Consider the following 25,024-nt stretch of genomic DNA (forward strand, 5'->3'; position numbering starts at 1 on the left):
AATAATTCACTTTCCCCTGCATTTTGCCCTGCCACATGACCTCACTATCTTTGGAATGCTTGTAATTCTTCTCTCTCTCATCATTACCAGAAGTCCCTGAGTTTTTGGTGAAATATTTAAGCTTAAGAGGATTTATTTTAGTATCCTTGTAAATAGTAAAAATGTCTATGAAGGGCAACTTGTGATTGTCTTTTAATATTGTACAAGCATTTACTCCTTGATGTGTCCATCCAAGTTCCAAGAATGTATTGTACTGATATAGCCAGATATGTACAAACTTGCTGGATACAAATTATTAATGGAAGCATTGTTTGTAATATAAAAGCAAAAGATTAGAAAAACTACTCAAGTATCTACTCATAGGAGACTGGTTAAGTAAACTCTGGTTAAGTTCACAGGATGGAATATATGCAGCTATAAAAACACAGAAGGGTGGGCTCAGGTTTGGTGAAAAGCATAAATAAGTTTCCTGCCTCCCTTAGAGTTCACATTTCTAGTTCCATCATTATTTCTGGCATCCCACTTCTTCACGGGAATCTCTGGATGATAAACTCTCCTGATGGCTTATCTGTGAAAATTTCTTTTCTTCACCCTCACTCTTGAGTGATAGAGTTTTTCAGTTTGGAATTCTGTCCTTGACAGTTCTCCTCCTTGCTCTTTGTAGTGGAAGTCAGTTTTGACTGCTGGACATTCCCAGTTCTCAGCTTGACGTTTCTTGGAATCAGTGAAGCAAGAAGTCAGTTCCTTTTACTTCCTGAGAAGTAAGTGCCTCTTTGCTTTAGTCAGTGTGAGTGAGTGTGCATGTGTGTGCCCATGTGCATCTGTGCCCACAGGCCTATATGGGAGGGGACATGGCAGAAGGCTATAAATACTCATAATTTTGTTGTGCTCATATGTTGATGGCAATGAGGCAATGACTTAGTTGAATTTCAAAACCTGACCTCATAACAGAGGGGAGATAATGGATGGAACAAAATCACACCCCCAAAAGCCAGAATCAGAGCTTATATGGTTGCTTGTATCATATTAGAAAGAGTGCCCCTTTGTCTCTGTAGACACAGACTCATGTGAGGGTCAGGAGCAGGCAGACTGAGGAGTCAAGTGTTAAGCCGGATTTCATCTCTATCTTTTCTTTACTTTTTTGTTTTTTTAAGTTTTTTTTGATGTGGACCATTTAAAAAAAAGTCTTTATTAAATCTGTCACAATATTGCTTCTGTTCTATGTTTTGTTTTTTTGGCCCTGAGGCATGTCGGATCTTAGCTCCCCAACCGTGGGTTGAACCCATGTCCACTGAATTGAAAGGTGAAGTCTTAACCATGGCACTGCCGAACCACTGGACTGCCCATCTTTTCAACTGGGTGCTCTTGTGCAGAACACACTGAACAGCCACAGCAATCCTGGACAGAACATATAAAGAAGGGGTAAGGGCTGCCTATAAAACAAAGAGCGGCATTTCCTCCTTTGAAACAGAACAAGAGATCATTGTTTAATGGTTAGTGGAAACACATCTTTAAGTTCAAACTGTAAATAATATTGTAGTGTCAGGTATCATCTATATCATGAATTCTTGTCTTGCACCTCATCTCTTAGGTCACCAAGGAAATGAATATCTTCTAACAAACCCTTGGAAATTGAAAGCATCTTACCCTTTCGAAACCACAGAAGTCTACCCTTGAAAGCTAGAAGAAAGAAAAGAAGGAATTTAAATTTTTGCTTGCAATCAGAAGGCATGATAAAACATAGCAGTGTAAATTACACATGTGTTTTCTACATGTATGTATTTGAAACTTCCCATAAATTTGTATAGCAACAAAACTAGCCATTTCTAAATGATATATTCAACACTATAAGGCAAAGGAAAAAGTCATGATATTATGCTTTTACATTTCAATTTTAAGATATATCACATGTAACTCAAGTATCCAATATTTCTACTTTATATCACATAAGATATTTAAGGTTAACTTCTAGTTACAGAGCAATTCAGTTCAGTTCAGTCTCTCAGTTGTGTCAGACTCTTTGTGACCCCATGAATTGCAGCACGCCAAGCCTCCCTGTCCATCACCAACTCCCGGAGTTCACTCAAACTCACGTCCATTGAGTCCGTGAAGCCATCTAGCCATCTCATCCTCGGTTGTCCCCTTTTCCTCCTGCCCCCAACCCCTCCCAGCATCAGAGTCTTTTCCAGTGAGTCAACTCTTCGCATGAGGCAATTCACTTACCATTAAGACAGAGGATGATGGATAACGAAGATCTCTACTTATAAAAAGACCCAAAGAGGTGAGGATAACTAAAAAATGATTTGTTAAAACCATATCCACCACTGAGAGCTGTTTGTGTTCTAAAGGAAGAAATCATATAATGGGTTAAAAGATAAGGGAAAAATGATGTTTTCAGCAAAGCAAAGACATTTCATAAATATTCATCAAATATTGATGCAAAGGAAAATGTCAAAGATGAAGTTGCTGTTAGAGGAATTACCTTCTCCAACTTGGGAATAGACCATATTTGTCAGGTTATACCACTGGGTATCATCATAATCCCAAAATCCAGAAAAGCTGAGGCCTATGTAAACACCTATCATGAGAGAAAAGGGATATTAAGGCAAGATAACTGCAAAGCGAGTAACTGACTCCTAAGGTGCTAAGGTTTTAGGACGGAGAGCCGGCACCTGCCCCACCTTCCAGCCTATGCTCTACCCTTGCCCCAACCCCACAAAGTGAAGTTTGAGTGTCACTTCCCCAAGCATTGGAAAGATAAAGTAACTTGAGTTGTACCACAGGAGTTTAGCCAGCCATCAAATTATTAAGGATTTTGTTTTATATTGAAGGAGATCAGAATATGTCATCCCTAAAATATGCCACTTTGGCATCAGAGTTTTGAGCTGGAGGTAGCTGAGAATCAAGAAATGCAGGAAGAGTTCTCTGCCTCCCTTTTCCTGCTAAAAAGCAGGGCATTTTCTAACCACTTCACCTGTATCAGGAAGTGAAAGTGAAAGTCGCTCAGTTGTTTCTGACTCTTGACACTATGGAATATACAGTCCATGGAATTCTCCAAGCCAGAATACTGGAGTGGGTAGTATTCTTCTCCAGGGGATCTTCCCAACACAGGCATTGAACCCAGGTCTCCCACACTGCAGGTGGATTCTTTACCAGCTGAGCCGAAAGGGAAGCAAGCCCAAGAATACTGGAGTGGGTAGCCTATCCCTTCTCCAATGGATCTTCCCAACCCAGGGATCAAACCGGGATCTCCTGCATTGCAGGCAGATTCTTTACCAACTGAGCTATGAGGGAAGTCCCTAAAACCAGGAAGAGAAGAGAGCAATCTTCTCACCAGAGACAGGGAGATGATTCCAAAATGAGTCTGAATAAACAGACTTCTATAAAATAAGTCTTATCTTCCATGAGTCCACCCACAAATTTCCTCATCATGTCACAATTTCTTGTCCCTTGAGGTCTAGACTCCTTGTTAAGATGGTATATAAGCCTCCAAGTTTAACTAGTTCTCTGAGTTTCATTTCTCTTCTGGGAACTCCCATGATTATAAATATTAATAAAAAGTACATGCCTTTTCTCCTGCTAATGTCTTCGTTAGTTGGGAGGCCCCCAGTCATAATATATGAGGATACAGAAAGAAATTTTCCTTCCTGATAATATCCTTCCAAGCAAAAATATGTCCCTATTTCAAGAATACAATTATAGTGAACAATACAAAAATTCCAGAAAAAAAACATTAAAATGCAAAACCCAAGAGGGAAGAAGTTGTGTTTGATTTATTTTATTTTTTGAAAGTGATTTGCTTTATTGTGATTTTTAAAATAGAATAAATTGTTAATAAGGGAATCTATTTGTGGCTCAGATGGTAAAGAATCTGCCTGTAATGCAGGAAACCCTGGTTCAGTCACTGGGTTGGGAAGATCCCCTGGAGAAGGGAATGGCTACCTACTCTAGTATTCTTTCCCTTAGAGAAAAGGGAAAGGCTACCCACTCCAGTATTCTGGCCTGGAGAATTCCATCTACTGTACAGCCCATGGGATCGCAAAGAGTCAGACACGATTGAGTGACTTTCACTTTCACTAGTATTCTTGCCTGGAGAATTCCATGGACAAAGGAGCATGGTGGGCTGCAGGGCACAGGGTCGCAAAGAGTCAGACATGACTGAGCAACTAACACTTTACTTCATTCAAACTTTGAGAACTTATTAAAAAGAGACTGAACATGTTGCAAATACTGAAACCACTTTGTTCCTTGATCTTACCTTTCCTTGGCCATAGAAGGAATGTTAAGCATCTTTTGTGTTTTAAATGTGGAACATTAATATGAAATCTAGTCAACACGCATATAACTATGCAGGTGGTAGAAGGAGCCTGAAGAGAGTTGATAATCTAATGCATATGCTTTGTTTCTAAAAGATGAATGCAGCATCACTCAGATTCTGACGTGTGTGTTTTAACTCCTAGATATTTTCTGTGTAGGGAAAGATATGGAAGAAAATGCTATCATCATCCACTTTTTCCAGAAAGAGGAAAGCTAAAGGCAAGCTTTGCTTTTCTAAGGCAAAAGCTAAGCATATCACATGACCAGACTCTGGCAAAGTCTAGAAATATTTAATAGAGAGGTAAGTAGTAAAATAAAAGCTTATTCTGGTTGATATTTTATACTGAAATTAAGTTACAGGCTATTCTCTGTGACAAACTGGCCATAATTGTATCTCAGGGTTACAGAAGCTGATGTAGACCATCGCAATGATTTTGGATTTTATTCTAATGGGCAAAGGGAAGCCACTGGAATGTTTGAAGCCAGAAAGTAGTGTGATTTGTTTTACACTTGAGATCATTGTGGTGACTGTTTGGATCGTGGGTTGTACTAGGTTTAGAAACAGGGAGACCGCTTGAGAGGCTGTGAATTAGTCTCATGGAAAACCATTGTTATCTTGGCGTAAGATTTTACCAGAGGAGAGAAGTGGTCATGCTGAGGATAGACACTGGATGTGGCCTCATCCTGGAATGTCATCAGAGTAAGAATAGTCAAAAGTCAGTGCTAAATTTTATATTTGAGTAATTGGATATACATTAGGATGAAAAGTACTAGAGAGGAACAGATTTTAAAGGGAGATGAATCAAGAATTTTGGCTTAGCTTTGTTATATCAGAGATGCTCATTAGATACCAATAGGAAGTATAAAACAGACAATTAAGTGTGGGAGTTTGGTCTCAAGGAAGTGGTCAGCACCAGAAATACAAATTCAGGGATCATCAGCCTGAAGGTGGCATTATTACCAAAGGACTAGATTACATTTCTCGGAGAGGATCTGGTAGAGTTGAGGACAAAGCCTTATTTCATTGACATGTTAGGGGTCACAACAAATGAGCCGGTTTAGAAAACTAAGGATTGACCAATGAGGTAAGATAAATGTAACTATAGGTGGTGTAAGGAAGCCAAAAGAATAAAGTGTTCTGTTGAGAAGTAAATTAGTTAACTGTGTCAAATTCTGCTGGGAGGGAGAGTAGAATGAGGATAACGAATTGACTGTTGGAATTGACAACATGGAGATCATGGGTGACCTTAGAATGAATTGTTTCAGAACAATGGTAGGAACAATCTGATTTGCAGGGTAATGAAGATAAAACCTCAGATATGCAGATAACACCACCATTATGGAAGAAACTGAAGAGGAACTAAAAAGCCTCTTGATGAAAGTGAAAGAGGAGAGTGAAAAAGTTGGCTAAAAGCTCAGCATTCAGAAAACGAAGATCATGGCATCTGGTCCCATCACTTCATGGCAAATAGATGGGGAAACAGTGGAAACAGTGTCAGACTGTATTTTTGGGGGCTCAAAAATCACTGCAGATGGTGATTGCAGCCATGAAATTAAAAGACGCTTACTCCTTGGAAGGAAAGTTATGACTAACCTAGATAGCATATTGAAAAGCAGAGATATTACTTGGCCAACAAAGATCCGTCTAATCAAGACTATGGTTTTTCCAGTGGTCATGTATGGATGTGAGAGTTGGACTGTGAAGTAAGCTGAGCACCGAAGAATTGATGCTTTTGAACTGTGGTGTTGGAGAAGACTCTTGAGAGTCCCTTAGACTGCAAGGAGATCCAACCAGTCCATCCTAAAGGAAATCAGTCCTGAACATTCATTGGAAGGACTGATGCTGAAGCTGAAACTCCAATACTTTGGCCACCTCATGTGAAGAGTTGACTCATTGGAAAAGACCCTGACACTGGGAGGGATTGGGGGCAGGAGGAGAAGGGGACAACAGAGGATGAGATGGCTGGATGGCATCACTGACTCGATGGACATGAGTTTGAGTGAACTCCGGGAGTTGGTGATGGACTGGGAGGCCTGGCATGCTGTGATTCATGGGGTCGCAAAGAGTCGGGCACGACTGAGCGACTGAACTGAACTGAAGATAAAATAGGAAGGTGGAAAATGTAATGCCATCTACAATAAATTCTCCCAATCATTTTGTTTGAAGGGGGAACAGAGGAATCAGGGATGGTGGTAAAGTGAGATAAATGAAGATTTTGGCTAAGATGGAGGATATTAGGGTATGTTTGTATACTAATGCATCTAATCCACTGAGGAGGGACAGAGTGATGATATATGAGAGAAAGGTGAGAACTAGGGACAGATGCAGGAGTAAGGTTCTCCAGGTGATTGGAGAGAATAGGATGCAGGACACAAGGGGTGATGGGCAGCCTTAGGCACAGCAGAGAGATTTCTCACAATGCAACAGGCAAGAAGGCAAAGCATGCAAGTACTAAGGCAGGTAAGGTGACAGGTGAGAGAAGAAGCGATGATGGAATGCCTTGTGATCAGTCTTGATCTTCTACATCAAGTATTTTTTTAAAATAAATTTATTTATTTTAATTGGAGGTTAATTACTTTACAATAATATATTGGTTTTGCCACACATCAACATGAATCCACCACAGGTATACACGTGTTCCCTATCCTGAACCCCCCTCCCTCCTCCCTCCCTGTACCATCCCTCTAGGTCATCTCAGTGCACCAGTCCCAAGCATCCAGTATCATGCATTGAACCTGGACTGGCTATTTGTTTCATATCTGATATTATACATGTTTCAATGCCATTCTCCCAAATCATCCCACCCTCTCCCTCTCCCACAGAGTCCAAAAGACTGTTCTATACATCTGTGTCTCTTTTGTTGTCTGGCATACAGGGTTATCATTACCATCTTTCTAAATTCCATGTATATGCATTAGTATACTGTATTGGTGTTTTTCTTTCTGGCTTACTTCACTCTGTATAATAGGCTCCAGTTTCATCCACCTCATTAGAACGGGTTCAAATGTATTCCTTTTAATGGCTGAGTGATACTCCATTGTGTATATGTACCACAGCTTTCTTTTTTTTTTTTTTAATTTTAGTTTTTTATTTTTTAAATTTTAAAATCTTTAATTCTTACATGCATTCCCAAACATGAACCCCCCTCCCACCTCCCTCCCCATAACAACTTTCTGGGTCATCCCCTTGCACCAGCCCCAAGCATGCTGCATCCTGCGTCAGACATAGACTGGCGATTCAATTCACATGATAGTATACATGTTAGAATGTCATTCTCCCAAATCATCCCACCCTCTCCCTCTCCCTCTGAGTCCAAAAGTCCGTTATACACATCTGTGTCTCTTTCCCTGTCTTGCATACAGGGTCGTCATTGCCATCTTCCTAAATTCCATATATATGTGTTAGTATACTGTATTGGTGTTTTTCTTTCTGGCTTACTTCACTCTGTATAATCGGCTCCAGTTTCATCCATCTCATCAGAACTGATTCAATTGAATTCTTTTTAACAGCTGAGTAATACTCCATTGTGTATATGTACCACAGCTTTCTTATCCATTCATCTGCTGATGGACATCTAGGTTGCTTCCATATCCTGGCTATTATAAACAGTGCTGCGATGAACATTGGGGTACATGTGTCTCTTTCAGTTCTGGTTTCCTCAGTGTGTATGCCCAGAAGTGGGATTGCTGGGTCATAAGGCAGTTCTATTTCCAGTTTTTAAAGGAATCTCCACACTGTTCTCCATAGTGACTGTACTAGTTTGCATTCCCACCAACAGTGTAAGAGGGCTCCCTTTTCTCCACACCCTCTCCAGCATTTATTGCTTGCAGACTTTTGGATCGTAGCCATTCTGACAGGTGTGAAATGGTACCTCATTGTGGTTTTGATTTGCATTTCTCTGATAATGAGTGTACATCAAGTATTAAAAGCACAGCTGAGAGCAGAAAGGGAAAGGAGGTGAGGCACAGCACTTGAGGAGTGGGAAGAGGTGTGACCAGGTCACTCTGCAGAATGGGAAAATAAACATCCCAAGGAAGAGAGGTGGGATTTCTGGGTCATTCTGAGTACCCACTTTGAGACTTGAAATCATGAATTTATGCTGAGACCAGCTGGTGAAATTTTAAAGAGACTGGTGTGCAACTTTTGTCTGGTAATATTCTGCTCTGCCAATGGAGTAGAGATGGTTTTAATGACAGGTCGGATTATGCAGGCAAGAAAGAAAGAGAAGGGCAAAGAAGTTACAGAAGTATTTATAAAGAGAGACAAAATTATGGTGAAAAAGTAAGTATGTTGTGTAGTGAAAAAAAAGTGGTGGAGAAAACGTATTGATGTCTCCAAGAAATCCAAATGTCAGACTGTGAATACTAGGGTAAGATGAAAGTATAGAAGGTAGTGCGCAGAGCATGAGATGATTGTAGTGGAGATTTTGGAGGTAGTAACAATATCAGAGACAACAAGGTCAAGAAAATGACCACAGAAGTAAGACGGGGGAAAGATCACTGGGGAAGAACAGGCCTTGAAAGCATTGGTCCATATGGGTGGTGAAATCACCAAAAATAGTAACAAAAATAAGGTAGGGGTCCAGATACTAAACTCATCAATGAAAGTGAGTGATGGGAAGGTTGTCATACACTAGCAGCCAAGGAGAGTTAGAGGGAGTAAAGTCTGACTACAAAGGGACTGAACATTTTCAAGGAGAAGACAGGAGTTAATTATTAAGAAGTAGCCCTTAAGGAATGAGGACAATGACGCCTTGAGACTCAAACATGTGAGACGGCTGCAGAGAAAAGAATGATAACTGGGATTGGCCAGATTACTCTTTACAGCAATTGAGGGGACCATTCAGAGAAAAGATTAGTAGTATGGGGGAATTTACTGATAACAGACCACATATTCCAATGAATGGATTTGGGAGAATGGAGATGGACCTACGTTTCAGTTCAGTTCAGTTACTCAGTTGTGTCCAACTCTTTGCAATCCCATGGACTGCAGCATACCAGGTCTCCCTGTCCATTGCCAGCTTCTGGAGTTTACTCAAACTCATGTTCATTGAGTCAGTGATGCCATCCAACTATCTCATCCTCTGATGTCCCCTTCTCCTCCTGCCTTCAATCTTTCCCAGCATCAGGGACTTTTCTAATGAGTCAGTTCTTTGCATCAGGTGGCCAAAGTATTGAAGGTTCAGCTTTAGCATCAGTCCTTCCAATGAATATTCAGGACTGATTTCCTTTAGGATTGACTGGTGGATCTCCTTGCAATTCAAGGACTCTCAAGAGTCTTCTCCAACACCACAGTTCAAAAGCATCAATTCTTCAGCGCTCAGCTATCTTTATAGTCCAACTCTTACATCCATACATGACTACTAGAAAAACCATAACTTTCACTAGACAGACCTTTGTTGGCAAAGTAATGTCTCTGCTCTTTAATATGCTGTCTTTGTTGATCATAACGTCTTTTTAATTTCATGGCTGCAGTCACCATCTGCAGTGATTTGGAGCCCCCCAGAATAAAGTCTGTCACTGTTTCTTTGTTTCCCCATCTATTCGCCATGAAGTGATGGGACCAGATACCACAGTATTAGTTTTCTGAATGTTGTTTGGGTGAAATTAAAGGAAATTCAGAATAGTATGTGGTATAAAGTAACCGAAAGTGACCTGGAGGCTTGGGTTTCTGTAGTGACATAAAATTGGGGTGAGAGGCATGATGGATGTATTAGGAGTGTCATAGAGGAGGAAGATGGGTAATAATTCCAGACTGGAACATATGGACCATATGAGGCTCCTGGATTCCTGTTCTCACCATTGACTCCATTTGGGATGAAGCTTCATTGGTGTGGGGAGGGCAGATGAACCAAAGCCTCACAAAGGAATGGTCAGTGGCAGCCTGATACTGTGGGAATTTATTTTCTGCTTCAGCATACCAGTGGCCAGATGAGGGAAAAAGTGGGTTCATCTAAAAACAGGTTTCCAAAAGTTTCTTTTCTTGAGATGTTGAAGTGATCGAGTGAGTGAGACCCTGAGGAACTGAGACTTGCCTTCTCTCCTATGATTCTTGGGGGTGTGGCAGGATGCAGAGACTGGCTCCTCTCCTGTGTCTCACAAAAGTATGGCAGGTTTGGACAGAGAAAAGAGGAGGGGGCCCTGGCCTTGCATCCATGGAACAAAGCTAGAAAAGGAGCTGAGTTTCCATCTGGTTGAGAGAGAGGAAAATGAGACACAGTTTCTCACTGAACTAATTCTGCACAAGCAGGCTGGAGCTAGGATAATTAAAAGACTGCAAGTCATTGGAATTCAAAGAAATTTGGGGCAAGGCTATCTATATATCCCTATACCAGTGTATATTACTTGAATCTATTACTTTATCATGGTAGGGCAACCTATTATGCTGTTTTATTCTTTAAAATCATGTTTGTTAGTCATGTTGCTTTAGTCTCCCACATGAATTTTGGTATTGGCTTATCAATTTCCATATACACAAAAGTACAGCTGTAATTTTTCTTGGATTTGTATTGAATTGATTGATAAATTTTGAGAGAACTAACATTTTTACATAAAATCATTTTTAGTCTCTTTTTATAGCCTTCATTAAAATTTTATAATTTCTACACAAGCCTTGCAAGTCTTTTTTGGTTTATTTATAGGTCCCTATTACTTTCTGAATAGGGTTTTTAAATTTATAATCTTTTAATCAGTCTTTAGTGGAGTGGTTTTTATATACTGATATGTTTGTCAATTCCATAGCATTCCCATACTTGTTCTGATAGTTTGTCTGTTGATTCTTTTGGATTTTTATATAGATACACATATAATCTATGGGTAATAAAATTTGTTTCCTATCTTTTAGTTCTTTTATTTATTTATTTTCCTTTAGAAATATCAGATTTGGGGTCACTGAAGTCATCAATGTCCTATGAAAAACAATCTAGAATAAGACGATTAGTAATTGAAAAGTGTAGGATGCTATTAATTATAATAATAATAGAAAAACACATAACAAAATAATGTGATACCTCAGAACAACTTTACATATTTATGTGTGGCAGGAATAGAAGATGGATTAGAACTGCAATGAATTATCTCTGGGAAGAAAGAACATATTAATGGAGGACAGAGTATCAAATGGGGCTTCCCTGGTGGCTCAGACGGTAAAGCATTGAGTCATTTCCTAGGCAGGTTGAAGTCTAGGGGTCCCCAAGGAGAGAGGGGTCTGGAACTCTCAAGGAAGAAGAAAGGATAAACTTTTTTTCCCCCTCACATTCCTTAGGATTATATAACAATAATGTATCCTGTCTGAGGACAGTCTCTAGATTAAACCTTCTGGCTAATCCTGTTATCTTAAAATGTAAATTATGGGAGTAGGTCTGGTGAGGTCTTTACAACCTTCAGACATTCTTTTGATTCATTGGAGAGTATATAACTCCACTGCTAACACTAGCAAGGGGGTACTCTTTCTGCCCTCTTCTGATGCCTATGTCAGAAGCTTTCTGTATTTCCTTTATACTTTAATAAAACTTTTATTACACAAAAACTCTGAGCGATCAAGCCTCATTCATCTCTGGCCCCAGATTGAATTCTTCTCCAGAGGCCAAGAATCCCGGCATATTTTTGTGGTTCAGCAACTACCTTTCAGCAACTGCCTGCAATGAGGGAGACTTGGGTTCGATCCCTGGGTTGGGAAGATATCCTGGAGAAGGAAATGGCAACCCACTCCAGTACTCTTGCCTGGAAAATTCCATGGATGGAGGATCCTCGTAGTCTACAGTCCATGGTGTCGCAAAGAGTCAGACACGACTGAGTGACTTCACTTTCTGATAAACCTTTTTATCCTCTGCTGTACAGAAGCAGTAGGTATTTCTGAACATAAATCACCAGAGTATCAAGGAAATTTGGAGAGACATTAAAGTTAGTAGTAACATGGCAAAATGTCACAGAGAAAAAAGTTTATCACACTAGCAAGCAGACAAGGGAAAATGACAAAGTTCTTAGGTATTTTTAGGAAACATTTTCACTCCATTATGCCTGCATGTTTAACTTGTACTGCCAACTAAACATAACTGTCATATAATACAAAATGCCATCCCCAATTCTGATTAAAGTCACAAACTTACCATTAAGTGTTGTGTTCATAACGAAGCCAAGTAATGCCACATCATTGGCACAGGGACACTTTGTCGTTTTGAGATCTACCACATGTGGATATAATTGCTGGATTGTTCTTTTGTTCATCACAGTGCCAAGTTTCCAGTGAAGGATAGGTTCTGTGGAAATCAAGTTTTGGTGTTTAAATTACAGCAGCACTCTTGAAAATAGAACATTACTGCTTTCTTTTTTTCTGTCTTTTTAAAAAGTTAAAAAAACATTTAAATTGAAGTATAGCTGATTTACAATGTTGTGTTAATTACTGTTGTACTACAAAATGATTCTGCTATACATACATACCAACATATATATATATATATATATATATATATATGTGCATATACATATTCTCTTTTACATATTCTTTTCCATTATGGTTTATCACAAGGTACTGAGTGTAGTTCCCTATACTATACAATAGGACCTTGTTGTTTATCCAGTCTATATGGATACCCATTCTATATGAATCAGAAGTTTGCATTTGTTAATCCCAAACTCCCAATCCATCCTTCTACCCACCCCCACCTTGGCAACCACCAGTCTATTCTCTATGTCCATGATTCTGTTTCTGTTTCATAGATAGGTTCATTTCTGTCATACTTTAGATTCCACATATAAGTGATATCTTATGGTATTTATCTTTATCTTTCTGACTTACTTCACTTAGTGTGATAATTTCTACATGCATGTTTCTGCATCCATGTTCCCTCAAAGGGCATTATTTCTTTTTTTTATGGCTGAGTAATATTCCATTGTGCACAGGAGCAGTGGCTGCACCAACACAGGAGCAGCTGAGAGGAACTACCCCATGTCCAAGGTCAGGGGTGGTGGCTGAAGGAAGCCACCCATGTACAAGGTCAGGGGTGGTGGCCGAGAGGAGATATTCAATGTGCAAGGTAAGGAGCAGTGGCTGCACTTTGCTGGAGCAGCCGTGAAGAGATCACCCATGTCCAAAGTAAGAGAAACCCAAGTAAGATGGTAGGCGCTGACAGAGAGCTTCAGAGGGCACACAGACTGAAACCACAATCACAGACAACTAGCCAATCTGATCACATGGACCACAGCCTTGTCTAACTCAATGAAACTAAGCCATGCCTTGTGGGGCCATCCCAGATGGATGGGTCATGGTGGAGAGGTCTGACAGAATGTGGTCCACTAGAGAAGGGAATGGCAAACCACTTCAGTATTCTTGCCCTGAGAGTCCCATGAAAAGTATGAAAAGATAGGACACTGAAAGGTGAACTCCCCAGGTCAGTAGGTGCCCAATATACTACTGGAGATCAGTAGAGAAATAACTCCAGAAAGAATGAAGGAATGGAGCCAAAGCAAAAACAATACCCAGTTGTGGATGGGACTGGTGATAGAAGCAAGGTTCAATGCTGTAAGAGCAATATTGCATAGGAACCTGGAATGTTAGGTCCATGAATCAAGGCAAATTGGAAGTCGTCAAACAGGAGATGGCAAGAGTGAACATCGACATTCTAGGAATCAGTGAACTACGATGGACTGGAATGGGTGAATTTAACTCAGATAACCATTGTATCTACTACCATGGGCAGGAATCCCTTAGAAGAAATGGAGTAGCCACCAAAATGGCTTTCAACAAAAAAGTCCAAAATGTAGTACTTGGATGCAATCTCAAAACAACAGAATGATCTCTGTTTGTTTCCAAGGCAAACCATTCAATATCATGGTAATCCAAGTCTATGCTCCGACAGGTAATGCTGAAGAAGCTGAAGTTGAATGATTCTATGAAGACCTACAAGACCTTCTAGAACTAACACCCCCCAAAAGATGTCCTTTTCATTCTAGGGGACTGGAATGCAAAAGTAGGAAGTCAAGAAACACTTGGAGTAACAGGCAAATCTGGCCTTGGAGTACAGAATGAAGCAGGGCGAAGGCTAATAGAGTTCTGCCAAGAGAACGCACTAGTCATAGCAAACACCCTCTTCCAACAACGCAAGAGAAGACTCTACACATGGACATCACCAGATGGTCAACACTGAAATCAGATTGATTATATTCTATTGGATTTTACTGCCGCTGGAGCTGCTAATGACTTTTTCCATACCTTCTCTAACTTTATTTCTGGAAAAAAATTCTGCTGTTGGTGCTCTAATTTTACTTCTTATAATCATTCTTCCTTGTATTGTCAGGATTCTTCAGCAGAACATTCAGAAGCTCGTGACTGAGCTGCATCTGACTGCTTTAAGAAATAAAAAAGGGGGAGATGCCAGGAGCCAGTGTGAGGAACTCCGCCCATGGCAAAAGTCATGAGGAAGGAGGCTTGGCATACGCAAAGGTGGGATCGAGCTTCAGGAGACCCCCTGTTCCCGAGCATCTACCCCCAAAACCAGAGTCTGCCTACTTTACTGTTTTATGCTCTCACCTATACCTATGAATTTACAGGGGGCTGTCCCCCACCACCTCTCTCGGAGAAGGAGTTAACTTGCAGCTTCAGTCAATAAAAATTCCTGGGTGTGACAGAGTGTTCAACTTACAAACTCCTCTGAAGGTTCTCTAGCCTGCCTGAGCAGGTTCGTCCAGCCACATGTGATTGTTTACAGCCTTCCAACCGTGAGAGGCACGAGATGCTTTAAACTTTCTAAATACAGATTCTTTTGAGAAGTTAGAAATTATTAGTATAGTGGGTTGGTTAGAAATTATACTGGTGAAGGGTTTTCATTTGTTGGGCCAATATTTGCTGCTAAGTCTCCACATTCCTTGCCCTTATACACATTAATGAATATAACTAGCATATAAGAGAGATAAGTATTAACCTTTGATATTAATCATGTTAAATCTTAGGCTAAGTAAATTCCTTTCTTGATTATAACCCCCTGCACCCTCACCCTATAGGAATGCAACTTTATCTGGTATCTTCAGAGGGTGGTGCCTGGTTTAAGAAAAAATCACCCCTGGAAAAAATAAGTTTTCTGGTTGACTGACCGTTATCAGAAAGGGCCATAAAATGTCAGCAGGCCTCATGGCCAGAAGATGATGTAAAACCCCTAAGACCTTTGTATAAATTTATGTGAAGCACCTGATTTTGACAAGGGTCAGGTCTGCTGACCCCACGTGACTCTGTATTCTATCTCTATGTGTAACAAAAAGTATATAAGCAAACATGAAAATAAAGAAAATGGATCAGTTTCTGGAAAGACTGATTCCCCCATGTCGTTCTTTCTTGTTCTCCATTTTTCTGGCTGAATTCCCATCTGGAACATGGAGACTCGCCATGCCCATTTACTTGCCCTGGCTTCTAAGACCCACGCAAGAGGGAGCCCAAGGCAGGGCACCCTCCGCTATTCAAGCAGGCACCGGTGGCCTACATAGATGGTGCAAATTCCTTGTCTTGGATTTCCACGTAAACCAAGTTATTCAGCCTTTTTCTCCACTAATATTTCCTACTATACTATCCTTTTCTAATCTCTCTTTATATTTCTAATTAAATAGCTTTTTCCTAGGATGCTGACTCCGTCTCCCCTTCAAATTACTCTGGATCCACCGGGGCTGGACCCTGGCAAAGAAGCTCTATACAGTCAGCAAAAACAAGACTGGGAGCTGACTGTGGCTCAGATCATGAACTCCTTATTGCCAAATTCAGACTTAAATTGAAGAAAGTAGGGAAAACCACTAGACCATTCAGGTATAACCTAAATCAAATCCCTTATGATTATACAGTAGAAGTGAGAAATAGATTTAAGGGACTAGATCTGATAGACAGAGTGCCTGATGAACTATGGATGGAGGTTTGTGACATTGCACAGGAGACAGGAATCAAGACCATTCACAAGAAAAAGAAATGTAAAAAAGCAAAATGGCTGTCTGAGGAGGCCTTACAAATAGCTCTGAAAAGAAGAGAAGTGAAAAACAAAGGAGAAAAGGAAAGATATTCCCATTTGAATGCAGAGTTCCAAAGAATAGCAAGGAGAGATAAGAAAGCCTTCCTCAGCAATCAGTGCAAAGAAATAGAGGAAAACAATAGAATGGGAAAGACTAGAGATCTCTTCAAGACAATTAGAGATATCAAGGGAACATTTCGTGCAAAGATGGGCTCGATAAAGGACAGAAATGGTATGGATCTAACAGAAGCAGAAGATATTAAGAAGAGGTGGCAGGAATACACAGAAGAGCTGTACAAAAAAGACCTTCACAACCCAGATAATCATGATGGTGGAATCACTCACACTCACCTAAAGCCAGACATCCTGGACTGTGAAGTCAAATGGGCCTTAGAAAGCATCACTACAAACAAAGCTAGTGGAGGTGATGGAATTCCTGTTGAGCTATTTCAAATCCTGAAAGATGATGCTGCGAAAGTGCTGCACTCAATATGCCAGCAAATTTGGAAAACTGAGCAGTGGCCACAGGACTGGAAAAGGTCGCTTTTCATTCCAATCCCAAAGAAAGGCAATGCCAAAGAATGTTCAAACTACTGCACAATTGCACTCATCTCACGTGCTAGTAAAATAATGCTCAAAATTCTCCAAGCCAGGCTTCAGCAATTCGTGAACCATGAACTTCCAGATGTTCAAGCTGGTTTTAGTAAAGGCAGAGGAACCAGAGATCAAATCACCAACATGCGCTGGATCATCGAAAAAGCAAGATAGTTTCAGAAAAACATTTATTTCTGCTTTATTGACTATGCCAAAGCCTTTAAACTGTGGAAAATTCTGAAGGAGATGGGAATACCAGAACACCTGACCTGCCTCTTGAGAAACCTGTATGCAGGTCAGGAAGCAACAGTTAGAACTGGACATGGAACAACAGATGGGTTCCAAATAGGAAAAGGAGTACATCAAGGCTGTATATTGTTACCCTGCTTATTTAACTTATGTGCAGAATACATCATGAGAAATGCTGGGCTGGAGGAAACACAAGCTAGAATCAAGATTTCCTGGAGAAATATCAATAAGCTCATATATGCAGATCACTTGAAAAAGTGAAAGAGGAGAGTGAAAAAGTTGGCTTAAAGCTCAACATTCAGAAAACTAAGATCATAGCATCCAGTTCCATCACTTCATGGGAAATAGATGGGGAGACAGTGAAAACAGTGGCTGACTTTATTTTTTTGGGCTCCAAAATCACTGCAGATGGTGACTGCAGCCACGAGATTAAAAGATGCTTACTCCTTGGAAGGAAAGTTATGACCAACCTGCTGCTGCTGCTGCTGCTGCTGCTGCTAAGTCGCCCCAGTCGTGTCCGACTCTATGCGACCCCATAGATGGATTCTCCAGGCAAGAACACTAGAGTGGGTTGCCATTTCCTTCTCCAACGCATGAAAGTGAACAGTGAATGTGAAGTTGCTTAGTCGTGTCCGACTCTTAGCAACCCCATGGACTGCAGCCCACCAGCCTCCTCCGTCCATGGGATTTTTCAGGCAAGAGTACTGGAGTGGGATGCCACTAGACAGCATATTAAAAAGCAGAGACATTACTTTGTCAACAAAGGTCTATCTAGTCAAGGCTATGGTTTTTCCAGTAGTCATGTATGGATGTGAGAGTTGGACTGTGAAGAAAGCTGAGCACTGAAGAATTGATGCTTTTGAACTGTGGTGTTAGAGAAGACTCTTGAAAGTCCCTTGGACTGCCAGGAGATCCAACCAGTTCGTCCTAAAGGAGATCAGTCCTGGGTGTTCATTGGAAGGACTGATGTTGAAGCTGAAGCTCCAATATTTGGCCACCTGATGTGAAGAGCTGACTCATTTGAAAAGACTCTGATGCAGGGAAAGATTGAGGGCAAGAGGAGAAGGGAATGATAGAGGATGAAATGGTTGGATGGCATCACTGACTCAATGGTCATGAGTTTGGGTAAACTCTGGGAGTTGGTGATGGACAGGGAGGCCTGGCATGCTGACGTTTATGGGGTCGCAAAGAATCAGACTCGATTGAGTGACTGAACTGACCTGAACTGAATATTCCATTGTATATTAGTACTGTGTCTTCTTTATCCTTTTATCTGTTGATGGACATTTAAGTTGTTTCCATGTCTTGGCTATTGTTAATAGTGCTGCTATGAACATAGGAGTGCATATATCTTTTTGAATTGTAGTTTTGTCTGGATTCATGCCCAGGAGTGGGATTGCTAATAATTGGCAATTCTATTGTTAGTTTTCTGAGGAACCTCTATACTGTTTTCCACCAACTGCGTAGGAAGGTTCCACCCACAGCATAGGAAGGTTCCCCTTTCTCCACACCCTCTCCAGCATTTATTATATGTAGACTTAAAGAAATATATTTATTTGGTTGTGCTTGGTCTTAATCTTTGACTTTTGTTGTGGCATGAGGAATCTAGTTTCCTGACCAGGGACTGAACCTGGGCCCCCTGCATTGGGGGCATGGAGTCTTAGCCACTGGACCACCAGGGAAGTCCCTGTAGCCTTTTTAATGATGGCCATTCTGACCAATGGGGCTTCCCTGGTGGCTCGGATGGTGAAGAATCTGCCTACAATTTGGGAGACCTGAATTCAATCCCTGGGTCAGGAAGACCCCCTGGAGAAGGGAATGGCTACCAACTCCAGTATTCTCGCCTGGAGAATTCCATGGACAGAAGAGCCTGGCAGGCTACAGTCCATGTGGTCACAAAGAGTTGGACATGACTGAGGGATTTGAATTCTCTCTACATCATTCTGACCAATGAGAAGGTACTTTACTGCAGTTTTGATTTGCATTTCTTAAATAATTAATTATTTCTTTCTTCTAAGGATTTTTTAAAAATTATGTAAAGGAACTATTCCATTGTTTTAAAAAATAGGTGTATCACCTCATTTTTCATCAGTTAAAAATAGGTTGATTCTTATTTTCCAAAGTATGAGGAATGAAGGTTAATTTCCTTGAAGGGGGCCTGACAAAGTCATACAGCAGAAGAACATGTCATGTGGGAGATACTGTTTTGAACATCTTTAGGAAATACAATTGGCCACAGGATCTATCCCTAGAAATGGCATTGCTGGATCACAGGGTTTGCACATTTATAACTTAGAGAATAACTTCTGCTTTGAGAGGCCCCATATTTCCTTTCTGTTCACTTTCCCAATCCCATAGAGACAGCAGGAGATATAGATAAATAAGAATAAATCTGGAACAGCAACAGAGAATGGGGAAAGTTGTCATCAGTGGCCAAGACACTTGGAGGGATTTCTGGAAGATACCAAGGAGTCAGAGAGAGACTAATAGGAAAAACCAGTCAGAGGCAAGACATTTCCAACCCCTCAACCCAGCAATCTATTCTTAGATATACAAAGGGCTGGAGCTGGACAAAGTCAAAATTTATGCATGAGAAATGAGAGAATTAATTTTTCTGAAAAAAAAATGAGAAAAGAGAATATAAAAAGTAAGCCAGGACAGTGTGACAGAGTACTGCTGTCTGAATTTCAAAAATAGTCAAAGGACTTTTAAGAACAGAGATACAGTCACTCCATAGCTGTTTACATTTCTGCAACATGAATCTCCTCATCAAATTTTCAATAAAGTCTGCTATAAAACCAAAAACTTAGTATGTACTTACTATATTCTACAGTTTGGGCAAAGTAAGAAAAGGAACTAAATTTCCATCTAGGCTGACATAGTGTAGCACAGGTATGGCCAAGAAGGAAAAGAGACACAATTTATAACCAAATTAATTCATTCTGAAATTCAAAGAAATCTGAGGCAAGGCGGCTGACTTTCCAGGTTGTAGCATGTGTGTACAGACAATTAATGACCATATCTCAGAGGGCAGGGAGATTTGAACTTGCATCTGGAACATGACTGCACTGACTTGAAAATGCCTCTTTACTGATGTGCTGTATTTTAAGTGTTTTAGGAATGAAGGAGTGATTAAAAGTCTTGACTGGTGAGAAGCTATAAAGGAGAAAAGTGACTGATGTGAAGGTGACTGGTGATTGTGATTAACAGCAATTTTAGTGAAGTGGTCTGGGCTGTGAATCAAAGATTAGGAAGTAGAGATAATATTTTTCAACAACTCTTTTGAATTTAGTAATGAGTAAAGCTTCCCAGCTATAACTCTAACCTTAATACTTACTGCTACTTTCCAGTATTTTCTCCCCACGTCTTCAGCATCTCAGTAAATGACACTGTAATCTACTTGATTGCTCAAGTAAGAAATCTAAGATTCATCCTTAATATCTGTTTCCTTCATCCCCATTCCACCTGGAGGTCATATCAGCTCTACTTTCAAACTGTATCCTGAACACTGTGACTTCTCACTGTCTCCACTGCTCATCCCAAGTACTCCAGAGCACCTCCTGCGTGGAAAGTGGCAACAGCTGCCCACCAATTTCCTTCATTCTCCAGGCAAGAACACTGGAGTGGGTTGCCATTTCCCTCTCCAGGGGAATCTTCCTGACCCAGGGATCGAACCCAGGTCTCCCGCATTGCAGGCAGACGCTTTAACCTCTGAGCCACCAGGGAAGCTCCCCCATTCTTGTCATCTGCCCTCAAGAGTCAGTTCTCTACATGGCAGCCAAAGTGATATTTTTAAAAAGAATAAATCAGTATCATTCTCCTGTTTAACACACTTCCATGGCTTTTCATTATGATTAGAATAAAATCCACACGTTGCTGTGACCTCTGCCCATCTGTCTAAACTCATTACACACCACTCTGTCATTCACCGTGCTCCCACAACACTGACTTCCTCTCAGTTCCTCAAACATGAATCTCCTTTCTGTAGCTGGAAACTTTAAGAACTTTTAATTTTCCACAGTGGCTGCATCAATTTACATTCCCACCAACAGTGCACAAGGGTACTTTTCTCTGCATCCTCACCAACACTTGTTATTTGTTGACTTTTTGATAACAGGCATTCTGACAGGTGAGGTAGTGGCTCATTGTGCTTTTGATTTGCATTTCCCTGATGATTAGTGATGCAGAGCATCTTTTCAAGTGCCTGTCAGCCATCTGCATGTCTTCAGTGGAAAAATGTCTATTTAGTTCTTCTGCCCATTTAAAAAATAAGGTTGTTTTTATATGGGTTCTTTGTATATTTTGGATGTTAGCCTCTTATCTGATATATTGTTTGCATACATCCTTTCCCACTGAGTAGGTGGCCTTTTTGTTTTGTTGATAATTTCCTTAACTCTGCAAAAGCCTTTGAGTTTGATGAAGTCCCATTTGTTGTTTGTTTCCTTTGTGTGAAGAGAAAGATCAAAATAAATATTGCTGTAAGCTGATACCCAAGAGTGTACTGCCTCCATTTTCCTCTAGGAGTTTTATAGTTTCAGATCTCACATTTAAGTCATTAGTCCATTTTTGAATTACTTTTTTTTTTTAATTTAAACTTATTTATTTTAATTGGAGGCTAATTACTTTACAATATTGTATTTTGCCATACATCAACATGAATCTGCCATGGGTGAATTACTTTTGAATATGGTGTGAGAAAGTAGTCCAGTTTGATTCTTCTGCCTGTAGCTTTCCAGTTTTCCCAAAACTAAGTACTGAAGAAGTTTTCTTTCCCTGCACTGTACTTCTTGCCTCCTTTGTCATAGATTCATTAATCATATAAGTGTGGGTTCATTTTGGGGCTCTCTTCCATTCCACTGATCTATGTGTCTGATTTTTGTGCCAGTACCACAGTTTTAGTTACTATAGCTTTGTAGTACAATTTAAAATCAAAGAGCATTATACCTTTAGCTTTGCTCTTCTTTCTCAAGATTGTTTTGGCTATTTAGGGTCTTCTGTGTTTCCCTACAAATTTCTAGATGATTTGTTCTAGTTCTGTGAAGAATGCTATTGGTATTTTGACAGTGATTGCACTGAATCTGTAAATTGCTTTGGGTGGTATGGTCATTTTAGCAATGTTAATTCTTATTTTTTTTAATCCATTCAGCCACTGTCTTTTGATTGGAGTATTTAGTCCATTTAGAGTAAAATTATTGATAGGTATGTATTTATTACCACTTTGCTCATACATGATTATTTAAAGTTGACAATCTGTTAAGTTTGATATCTTAAGTAGGTCTGACCGAGGTTCTTTTCCAATTACTGCCTCTGCACTGGGGCTAGGAGCGTGTGAGATTTGGTGTATGTTCTCTAAGAGCAGAGTCTCTGTTTCCTACAGTTCTCCGGCTCTCCCACACACAAGCTGCACTGGGCTTCAAAGCCAGGTGTTCTGGGAGCTTGTCTTCCCTGTACATCGGTCTTGGGAGCCCTGTGCGGGGTTTGGACCCCTTGCTCCTTAGGGAAGACCTCTGCAGTTGTGATTATCCTCCCATTTGTGGGTTACCTACATCGTGGTATTGGTTTTGGCTCTACAGTGACTCTACCCCCGCTCCTACTCATCTTCTTGTGGTTCCTTCTTTAAATGTTTACTTGTGGGAAATCTTTTCTGCTAGTCTTCTGATTACTCCATAGATAGTTATTCTGTAAATAGTTGTAATTTTGGTGTGCCTATGTGCCGGAAGCCAGTGTGAGGAATCCCGCCCGTGACAAGGTCATGAGGAAGGAAGCTGACATACGCAAGGTGTGCTCAGACTTCAGGGACCCCTCTGGAAATTCCTAAGCATGTACCCCAACAAAAATCTGCCGGCTTTTGTGCTCTGCGTTTCCACTCTTCTGACATTTTCTGGAAAAAGTCAATTCAGGGCTTTAGTCTTCTGCATTTAAAAGAGTGTTTCAATCCAAAAAACCCTCTGATGGCTTTCTAGCCTGCCTGCAGGACTCGTACAGCTGCGCGTGTGATTGTCTGAGGCCTCCTGACCGCAGGAGGCACAGGAAGCTTAAAACATCCTAGGAATGTAGGAGCTTCCGAGGAGTCAAAATCTTTAGAATAGGACTGATTAAAGGTTTCATTTGTTGAGTCAATATTTGCTGCCAAATTTTCACATCCTTTAGTTGTAGATATAGTTAGAAAAACAAGTAGTAGACCTTGTGTTAGCAACATTAGATCTTTGAGTTAAGTACCTTCTTTGTTATATCCCACTGCACCTTTGTTCTATAGAGATGTAACTTTAATGCTAATGCTTTAAGGAAATGTAGATTAAAGGAAAACACTTCAGGGGAAACAAGATTAACATTCATTAAGGAAGAGAGCCAAAAAGTGTTAACAAGCCTCTTGGCCAAAAGATAATGTAAATCACCTGAGACCTTTTGTATGCCAAATGATGTATAGAAAGAGCTTGAGCTGCGAACGCTACATAATCTTGTGTTACCCATTGATCTCTGTGTTTTATCAAAAAGTATAAAAGGCCTTCTGAACAATAAAGGATGGGGCCAGCTTCTTGGACCAGCTTCTCTAACTAGTCTCCCAGCCTGGTTTCTTGGCACTCTGGCTCCCCCCGTGTCTCTCTCTCTTTCTTCTTCTCTCTCTTTCCCTCTCTCTGCTCTGTACTTTAATTTCGGGCTGAATTTCCACCTGGAGCGCGGAGGCTCTCCACGTCTACTTACTTGCCCCGGCTGTTAAGACCCGCGAGAAAGGGAGCTTAAGGCGATGCACCCTTAGATATTCAAGCGGGCGCCGGTGGCCCAACGTAGATGGTGCAAATTCCTTGTCTGGAATTTTATTGGCCTTCCGCGTAAACCAAGCTATTCAGCCCTCTTCTTCCACTTAATCTTCTTACTACACTATAGTTTCTTAATCTAATCTTTCATTAATAAATAAACAAGTCTTTCCACGCCGACGCCGTCCACCCTTCAAATTCCCTGGATCCACCGGGGCTGGACCCCGGCACCTATGGGAGGAGGTGAGCTCAGGGTCTTCCTGCTTTATCTTGGCCCTGAATCGTCATTACTTTTCTTAAAGCTACCCAGGTGACTCTTTCCATAAGATGAAATATTTATTTATTTTTACTCTGGGCTTCCCTGGTGGCTCAGAGGGTAAAGAATCTGCCTATAATGCAGGAGACCTGGGTTCAATTCCTGGGTCAAGAAGATCCCCTGGAGTAGGAAATAGCAACCCACTCCAGTATTCTTGCCTGGAGAATTCCATGGACAGAGGAGCCTGGTGGGCTATAAAGAGTCCACAGGGTCACAAAGAGTCAGACACAATTAATCAACTAACACTTTTACCCTCACTCTGCATTCTACATAGCACTGTATCAAAGTGGGAGCAAAAGAACAAACATGAAAAGGGAAGGTGAGGAAAATAAGGATAAATACAAAATCCAGGACTGAGGTTTTTTCCTATATACAATAGAGTCACAAAGAGTCAGACACAACTTAGTGACTGAACAACAACAGCACTATCAGTTCAGTTCAGTCGCTCAGTTGTGTCCGACTCTTTGGGACCCCATGGACTGCAGCACACCAGGCCTCCGTGTCCATCACCAACTCCTGGAACCTACTCAAACTCTTGTCCACTGTGTTGGTGATGCCATCCAACCATCTCATCCTCTGTCCTCCCCTTCTCCTCCTGACTTCAATCTTTCCCAGCATCAGGGTCTTTTCCAATGAGTCGGTTCTTTGCATCAGATGGCCAAAGTATTGGAGTTTCAGCTTCAGTCCTTCCAACGAATATTCAGGACTGATTTCCTTTAGGATTGACTGGTTGGATCTCCTTGCAGTCCAAGGGACTCTCAAGAGTCTTCTCCAATACCACAATTCAAAAGCATCAATTCTTCAGTGCT

At 40.8% G+C, this 25,024-nt stretch overlaps 1 protein-coding gene across 1 annotated transcript in view; it reads right to left on the reverse strand.

Annotated features, from left to right (window-relative positions):
- CATSPERB (cation channel sperm associated auxiliary subunit beta) overlaps nt 1-25,024 on the reverse strand; it is a 139,195-nt gene that overhangs the window by 80,776 nt on the left and 33,395 nt on the right. Inside the window, exons 6-9 of the mRNA XM_069559306.1 lie at nt 12,426-12,575; nt 2,483-2,578; nt 2,224-2,342; nt 1,648-1,680 (exon numbers count right to left, since the gene is read on the reverse strand). Of these exons, the coding sequence (XP_069415407.1) occupies nt 1,648-1,680; nt 2,224-2,342; nt 2,483-2,578; nt 12,426-12,575 (398 nt within the window). The remainder of the gene's footprint in view (nt 1-1,647; nt 1,681-2,223; nt 2,343-2,482; nt 2,579-12,425; nt 12,576-25,024) is intronic.

Source organism: Ovis canadensis, chromosome 18 (assembly GCF_042477335.2).
Source record: "Ovis canadensis isolate MfBH-ARS-UI-01 breed Bighorn chromosome 18, ARS-UI_OviCan_v2, whole genome shotgun sequence".
In the NCBI taxonomy this organism is placed as follows: domain Eukaryota; kingdom Metazoa; phylum Chordata; class Mammalia; order Artiodactyla; family Bovidae; genus Ovis; species Ovis canadensis.